Below are 8990 nucleotides of genomic sequence, written 5' to 3' on the forward strand. Positions count from 1 at the left end.
GCCTGTGCCCTCATCAAGTTCCCTCATCTTTCTCCCCACCACAATATAATTTCTTTGTTTTTAAGGCTTTTTTGAACTTCAAAAAATTGTATTTTGAGTTACATTTTATCGACTTTTTTTCTGTGTACTCGTACAAAATTTTTTTTTTTAATTTATATCCCCCGCCACGTGGCGGAAGGGGGATATTGTTGTCACCCAGGTCGTCCGGCTGTCCGTCCGTCCGTCCGTCCGGGCGTCAACATTTATAGCTGTGAGTGCGATAACTCATAAACTGTTCACCATATCGATTTGAAATTTGGGTCACACATGTACCACCTGAAAAGTAAGAAGCCTATTGATTTTGGGTGTGGTCGGATCCAAGATGGCCGACTGGGGCGGCCATCTTGAAAAAAACGTTTTTTTGTATTAAATGGTAAACCGCTTATCTGATTTCAGTTATTTTTGGTTACTACGTTCCTCACCCCTGGGGAACTTTTTCGAGATGATGACCAAATGGTGTCTTGTTTCCAATTCACCTCCCTCATTATCTGGAATATGTATGACCTTTTTCATTCAATGGCGGGGATTCCCCATCTCTGATGGTATATTTATTTTTGAGATGTACGTACTAATGGTGTGGGTGTTGCTGAGATTACTTTTCAAGATAGTACCTTGAGGTTCATGCCAAGTGGAGCTCATAGTCTGCATGGTGCCACGTAACACGTTGGAACGATTTAAATGTCACAAGACATTTACTTGCCTTCATTGTTTCTTTGTCACCCGATATTTACTGATGTCACCCGGGGGTTGGGTGGGTACAGATTGAAATTAATTAATCAAGGCAAACTATATGGAGTGTAGGCCTGTAATTGGCTTTCTGGACAGCCTCAACTGGATGTGCTGCTTCAACGATGAGATCATGCCTGACTCGGACATATCATCAACATGATTTGTTGCCGATATATGTCCGATTATGGGCCTGTGCAACCCGATCTGCACATATTGCATTATTTTCTCATTCATTTTCTGCAAGACGTTATTTATTTTTGAACAGTTGAAGCTTGCAATGGCGGCTTGCGTCATTTTTGGCGCTGTGCCAATGCCATTTATGCACTTCCACCTGTATATTAGGGTAATCATTTAGAATTTTGACAGACTACTGGCACACAGTGGTCTATTCTTTTATTAAGGCAGCTTGGAATGTTTAACGCCCATAAGTGGGGATTGGCAGATGGGACAGCCAGCTTAATTTGTCTTCCGAAAGATGGAGCACTCTATAATGCAATGCCCTGCCTCAGTTTATAGTCGGGTTGGGACTCGTACTCAGACCACAGCTCAAAATTAAGTACCTTACCATTGAACTATCCATTGAGCCACCATGCTCACCTTTCTCAGGATATTGATGTCCCTCACGTTGTGCTATTCTTACGAGGTTGTATGCAGCTCTGCACTGCAACAGGCCTCCTTCGGTGTCGATAACATTTCCACCCTGTGATATTTTCCAACACGGACGAGAAGCATAAAATGGGTGATAAAACAGCACTGAAGCACCACGGGTGTTTGGTTATGCTGCGGTTGTGCTGCCCTTCCATAAGTCCCAGAAGGCTCTGTGAAAATATTTATTTCGGACAAGAATCAGAAACCTTTGTTTTTAAAATTTACGATGCAAGTGAGAAATGCACACTTGTGTGAGCAGGATATTAAACCAAGGTTGTTTACTTGTTAGCGATTGAGCATCTGGACCCCCAATCTTCCAAATCAAACGAGTGACTTTTTATTGCATTAATTGTGTTTGCTGCTGCGTCTACATCATCTTGATTCCAAAAAATAATATGTTATCATAGGTTAATGATGTGGCAAGCGCGACAGGTGGGTAAATTTGTGATTTTTATTTTGGTAACGGTACACAAAATATAAATATGCTGCAAGCAGAGCTTTTTAAAGAAGGTGAACCTATGTTCTGCGAAATTTATTTATTTGATTGAATTGAATTTTTTTTATTTCATTTACAGTATATGGCTGAGAGTATGGCCACGAGGTATGCACAGTCACCTCAAAGCTGTCTAGTCTGTGTTTGAATCCCGACCCAGGTATAAACCGTCATCCCGGTGCTTCACAGGCAAGGTGATTCAACAATGTGCGCGCCGTCTCTCGGATGGATGTTAAACTCGGCGTCCCGTCTGCCGACATTGGTTTGTGGATGTTAAAGATCCTCATGTTCTCTTTCTCGAAGAGTAGGCCAGTTACCTCCAGCACCATTAACAAATTCCAAATTCCTGGCCTAACTAGTGCTGGGAGAAGAATGGCAAAGCGCCAAGCATGACCCTCTGCCAAGTAATGCTTTGGCAGAACCAATGCGGAGACTGTATATCGATAATAATAAATGTGAGTGTGTGCATGTGTCTCCTCCATAACTCCAAAACCATGACATCTCGGAGCTCAAAACTTTGCTTGCGTACCATTGGAACTCCAAGGGAGTGCATGAATGAAAACTGGGTGTTTGGATAAAATTTATCCTCGGTCGGCCCCACTTCACCTCACGGGGGTCTTTGCAGCTATTTTGATTCCGCCAACTAAAGATGTCTCGACTTAGAAAGATGACATACTCTCACAGACTTCATTCAAGTTTATAATCGAAAAATGATTTGGGATTTGAGGATTGGACCGCATGGACTAAATAACTTTCAAAATCTGGAGTGAAATGTGTAAATTTAAAGAAAACCCATTATTATAACGAAGCGTATAAGTGCGTTTATTAAAGCAAAGCATCAAATTTAACTTTTTCTACTGTTCGGACGATTATGGAGGGTGAAGAAAAGATTAAGGAATGTGCAGAAAGTGTAATTTCATTGAGCACAACACCAATAATGAACGAACGGGATTGCTGTGCTCTGCAATCCCGTTGGTTAATTTTTTTTAACCCACCTGTCCACGCTCTTTTGCAAGCCATGTCGATACAGTCAAAGGAGTCCTTTTTTCGGCAATTACGTTAACAGTTTGCTTTTTCACTTTTTGTGCAATCTGCTTTTGTTATAAAATACTAATATAAATATATTGACATTTGCTGCAATATATTAAAAGCCAGCAGTTGCTGCACATATGAAGAGATACGTAGGCAGCACACACGGATGTGGTAGAAATGGGGAGTGTGCATGCTCTGCGGGTGTGTGTGTGTGTGTGTGTGTGTGTGTGTGTGTGTGTGTGTGTGTGTGTGTGTGTGTGTGTGTGTGTGTGTGTGTGTGTGTGTGTGTGTGATTGCATGCATGCTTGGTTACGTGTGCACGGGTTTGGCGAGTGTGCGGACCGAACGTTCACCCCGCCCCGTGGTGTGTGGTGCCGTAGTGGAGGTGACCTGGCCATCTCGCGAACCATGTGCTTCGGCACAAATGAGCAAATGTGGTGCAGTGCCGAGGGCACGTGGGACATTGCCGTGCAGTGCAGTGTGGGTGTGGGGAAAGTTGAGCACGCCGTTGAGAATACGTGCATGTGTGCGAGTGAAAAGATGAATATGTCGCTGGTGTACGTGCACACTTAGCATGGACCACGAGGAGGTTGTCGGAACACGGGGGCTGGTAAGGACTGATGGTTTAGCTTTGAATTTAAAATGGCTTCACCAGAGTGTTGCATGTACAAATCTGATTTGAGTGAGCCAACCAGAAGGGTGCAAGGTCGCTGCATGTGCGGGCATGCATGCAGGTAGGACTATGCCAGGTGGATATTGTGGGTTTTAAATACTCCCACCCGGTTTTATATCGAACCCGGCAGGTAAAAAGAAAACATTGCTGTTTGGGTGCATTATATCACCCGGTACACTGCATTCGCTTCCTCTCCCCTCATGCTGCCTTCCCTTCCCCTCCTCTCATATTGCCTTATCCTCCCCTGAAACTGCCATCAATTCCCTTTCCCTCAAGCTACCTTCCATTCTGCTCATGCTGCCTTCCCTTCTCCTCTCCTTATGCTGCCTTCCCTTCCCCTCACACTACCTTCCCTCCCCCTCCCCTCAGACTGCTTTCACATCCCCTCCTGTCATACTGCCTTCCCTTCCCCTCCCCTCATGTTGCCTTATCCTCCTGTCATACTGCCTTCCCTTCCTCTCTCCTCATGCTGCCTTCCCTTCCCCTCACACTACCTTCCCTTCCCCTCTCCTCACACTGCTTTCACATCCCTCCCGTCATACTGCCTTCCCTTCCCTTCATGTTGCCTTATCCTCCCGTCATACTGCCTTCCCTTCCCCTCATGTTGCCTTATCCTCCCGTCATACTACCTTCCCTTCCTCTCTCCTCATGCTGCCTTCCCTTCTCCCCTTATGCTGCCTTCCCTTCCCCTCACACTGCCTTCACATCCCCTCCTGTCACACTGCCTTCCCTTCCCCTCCCCTCATGCTGCCTTCTCTTCCCCTCCCCTCACATATATCTCTTGAGTGTGCTTGCTTGATGGAAGCTCCACCCTCTCTTAACCAAGATGGGGCAGAGCAGGAACAAAATTCAGGCAAATATGCATGCACATTATTATTATTTGTTTTTGACATTATTTATGTTATTATTTTATTACTTCTGCCACCGAAGGTGAAGGGGGTTATGTTTTCACCCCTTTCTGTCTGTCTGTCCGCTTGTTTGTTTGTCTCTTTGTCTGTTTGTGTACAGGATATCTCAAAAAGTTGTCGACAAATCCGGATGAAATTTTGTGGACAGATTGGGTGTATGACAATGATGAATCGTTTAGATTTTGGTGAAGATCTGGATCTGGATCTGGCCACTGGAATTTTTAAGTGATTCTTCACCATTGAGAGATTGGGCCAAAAACGATATATAGCACGATGCCTCAAAAAGTTGTAGACTGATTTGGATGAAACTTGGTGGTCATGTTTTGTGTGTGACATGGAGGAATCGATTCTATTTTGGTGAAGATCTAAATCCGAATCTGGATACAATAATTATTTAATTCCTAAAGTAATTCTTCACCATTGTGAGATCGTGCCAAAAACCATATATAGCATAATATTTCAAAAATGTATTTGGCCCGATATATTCTCATGGATCAGGCAATGCGTGGCGGAGGTATGCGCTCTTCCGAGTGCCCTTCTAGTTTATGTTGTTGACATTATTGACAGGGACCATTTCCATTGACATTGTAATGTGGCAAATATGAAGATATGTGAGCACATATCCTATTGCCACATGTACAATGTCAATGGAAATGGCCACTCCATTCCGCTATCGCCAACTCGGCTTACAATGTGCGGTTGTGAAGATCGTTCATACATTACAATGGGCATAGTGAGTGTATTTGTGTCTATCACATTCGTGGTTATTACCTCCACTTCTGAAGATGGATGGAGGTTATGTTTTCACCCCTGTCTTTCTGTCTCTGAAGAAGATATCTCAAAAAGTTGTAGACGGATTCGTACGAAATTTGGTGGAGAGCTTGGGTATGTGACACTGACGAAATGGTCAGATTTTGGTGAAGATCCGGATCATATCTGGATCCGCTAATTTTTTAAGTGATTTTTCACCATTGACAGATCGGTTCAAAAACGACGTGTAGCAAGATTTCTGAAAAAAGTTGTAGACTGATTCAGCCGAAACTTGGTGGTCAGGGTTGGGTATGTAACAAGAAAGAACTGATTCAGTTTTGTTAAATAACTGAATCTGGATCTGAGAATTTTTTAAGTGATTCTTCACCTTTGAGTGATATGGCGAAAACAATATATGGCACGACATCTCAAAAAGTTATGGACGACGGATTCGGACGAAACTTGATTTATGGTAAGGTTAGGTGACAGGAACAAGCCAATTAAATTTTAATTCAGGTCCGAATCCAGATCGAGCCTATCGGTGGGATAGAAGACGTAAACTAATCGGCTTGGCAGCAGTATGCACTCTCTCAAGTGGCCGTTCTAGTTGGATGTCTGTGTCATCGTTTGGTTATTACCGAATTACCTTTTCATTTAATTAATTGAAGTTGAACTTTCTATACCCAGCTGTAGGGTGGGTAAACAGCACATCTCTCAAATAAATGAAAAATTAGGTGAATGGTAACTTAGTTAAAAAATTTAATTTATTTATATATATATATATATATTTTTTTTTATTTTTTTATTTTATTATTTTTTCGTTTTCTTTTTGGCTCCAACTTTGACACCTAATCTGTAGCTTCAGCTGTTGTACATATCTACTGAATGGGCAGCTCAGGTTACTGCTGTTTGTGCATACGAGTATTTGCACACATTATACTCCCAATGAGGAATACTGTTGGCAGCATGAATACGAGGGACATCTCGCTGTCATCCAGCTAATGCTGCACTTTATTTGTTGTGTTCAGCATTCGGTGTATCAGAAAACTGATGCTGGAAATGAGATTCTACAAGCACATCAGTCAAAGTACTGGGAGAAGATCAAGGTAGGGGTACAGTTCATTTGAACCTGCTCATTTCATTTTCAAATTGATTCTGTTGGACTTTGTTTTACCTTTTACACCCAGTTCGTTCATTCTTCAGTTGATGCCGATTCCAGCATGATCATGACTTCGTCTTTCATTCCCCAATACTTGTTTACCAAAATTCAGGTGTATTTGCTGGTATTAAACAAGTAATGGTGTTTCTTTGTTTATAAAAATGACGTTTTTGCAATGTATGACTTGCAATCTCTTACCACTGCTGCTTTGTATGGGAAGGCGGCTGCATGGAAGGCATCACTATGACGTCATATCAATTTTTATGACGTCATTCGTATTTTTGGACATTTTTTGTTTCACAACCCAGAGTTTTCATCGGATCTTCGTGAAACTTGCCAAGTATATGCAGAAAGCCCACGCGCAGGCAGTAACCATCTCCGATTTTGGAAATTCTTCCTAGAAACAAAAGTTGACGTCATAATATCGCCGCTAATGGAAATCGCCTATACCATAATCTCCGAAACTAGGCAAGCTGTTTGAATTTTGTTTGCGGGAATCAAGCCGGGCATTAGCACAGATAATTTATCGCAAACCTAATACATCACAATGACGTCATATTCGTTTTTATGACGTCATCATTAAGAGGACGAGGATCTTAGCTCATTTGAGCTCGTTTCAAAATTTCTTTACATCAGGTTCACAGGTTTGACGGATATCATCGTCGATATGCCACACTCGGTAAAGAGTTCCAGTGCTGCCAAAGCAATCTTTTGGCAAAAGTTTATGCTACAGGAGGTTTTTCATTGTCTTCCCAAGAGTCAGTCAGTGTGAGGATTTATGTCAGTTTGGGCACCTGCGATAACTGACCTACTCTTCACAAAGACACACTATGGGATCTTTCACGTTCACCAAGGACCAGTTCTGGCAGAGAGGTCGTCCTGTTTGACTAACTTCTATTGGACGCCATGCATGTTGATGTATCCCCCTGAATGAGAAACACCAGGGTGATAGTTTATCGCTGTGTTCAGATTCAAACCCAGGCTAGATAGCTCAAAAGCAAGTGTGCACATCTCTCCTGGTTATAGATTTTTTTTTGATGTACCATACTTTTTGCAGAGCGTTTGTACTGCTGAAGCATTTTCTTGGCAAGGGTTATACTGGGTGGTTTGCCATTGCCTTCCCAGCATTTTGTCTGTTATGTCCTTTTCAAAGCTGAGCATCAAGCAAGGAAGCAGCATATTCCATTTTTAAAGTCTTTGGTATGACTGATGGGGATTGAACCACCGACCTCCCAGACTCAGAGCGGACGCTCTAATAACCATTACACCACCGAGTCTGGGGCGATTATAGATAGACATATTTAAAATATTTGGCAGCAGCCAATTATCTCTCAACAAATCAAACATTGAATGTTCTTTTCTCTCTCTTGAGATACAGTCTGCTCTCAAATAATGAATATCTTTGGAGATGATTTTCAATGGATTTAAAGCAAAAGAATAAAGATAAATTTTGATCGAACACCTGAATCTCTTTGTTGGTGCCTTTTGCTTGTGTGAAATGTTCACATTTGCTTTTGCTGTTCATTACTCGAGCTCACTACAGAAACCTTCTCGCTCCAATCAAGCGCTTTATGGAAAGAAAACGGTTTTGTAGAGGAAAGGGGATAAAACCTGTATATGTGAGTAATAATGGTCTCATCAGTTCATTTGCCTTGTCAGCCTTGTCATTCTTGTTTTGATCCACAGCAAGAAGATAATGAACGAAATGCCAACAAGGTTGAGAAAGTTGGTGAGCAAACGCAAGAAGCCATCGCAGCATGCCAGCGGGGGGCTCAGGTCCGTGCCCAGCGGTAGGCAAAACATCGGATCTTCTCTTGGACTTTCATCTCACCAGTCATGCTGTGCTTTGGAAGTTTGCATTCATCTTTTTTTTCATTGTTCTGAGTTTTTCTGGAATCATTAATGGAAATAATTATCAATTTTACTGCTTGCATTTTATTAAAGAAATTTATCTTGTTAATATGTGGCAAACAATTCGAATAATTGTACCATTGTGCTTCCTTATTCATAATAGTTTGTGCATATATTTAAGCCTCCCCCTGTCGGATAGTGGAAGGCTTGGTGTTGTAGAGTTTGTTTCAACAAAGAGTGCCTCCAATTTTTAATGGAACCACAGAGTTTCTTCAACCACGAAGAGTACTAAACCCCCATTCAGAAAATTATTATTATTATTTTCTTCCTGCACTCTCAACAATCCAAATTTCCAAACTGTATCAATTTCCAAGCTCAATCTCAGAGCTGGCTGGGATTTTCCGAATGCAATTTTCCACCAATAATGGGAATAAAAAGTATGTGGGGTTGACTTAACTCTTTAGATCTTGCCCTAGTTTTTAATGTCAGGTCAGGTATAAGAGCATGCGCCAGAGCAGTGCGTTGCTGCATCCACTTTCTGCCGGTACTCCAGGGGCCTCTGTCTGGCCATCCCCGAGGTAGATGCCCCCATCTCTTTGAGATGCTGATCAACCTGCTGCAACTACGAGGCACGTGGTTGGCCCATTGGCCTCCTCCACTTACGAGGCTCCCTCGCTGAGAGAATCTGGTGAGCAGGGTCAGCATCAG

The 8990-nt window shown here is 42.5% G+C and overlaps 1 protein-coding gene across 1 annotated transcript in view; it reads left to right on the forward strand.

The window, feature by feature from the left end:
• The window catches only part of DBNL (drebrin like), a 134832-nt gene that overhangs the window by 66336 nt on the left and 59506 nt on the right, over window positions 1-8990 (forward strand). Inside the window, exons 6-7 of the mRNA XM_085848499.1 lie at window positions 6301-6378; window positions 8118-8221. Coding sequence (XP_085704625.1) covers window positions 6301-6378; window positions 8118-8221 — 182 coding nt within the window. The remainder of the gene's footprint in view (window positions 1-6300; window positions 6379-8117; window positions 8222-8990) is intronic.

The sequence above is a fragment of the Eptatretus burgeri genome, chromosome 12, assembly GCF_056783735.1.
Source record: "Eptatretus burgeri isolate ZD-2024b chromosome 12, Ebu_testis_v1, whole genome shotgun sequence".
Taxonomy (NCBI): domain Eukaryota; kingdom Metazoa; phylum Chordata; class Myxini; order Myxiniformes; family Myxinidae; genus Eptatretus; species Eptatretus burgeri.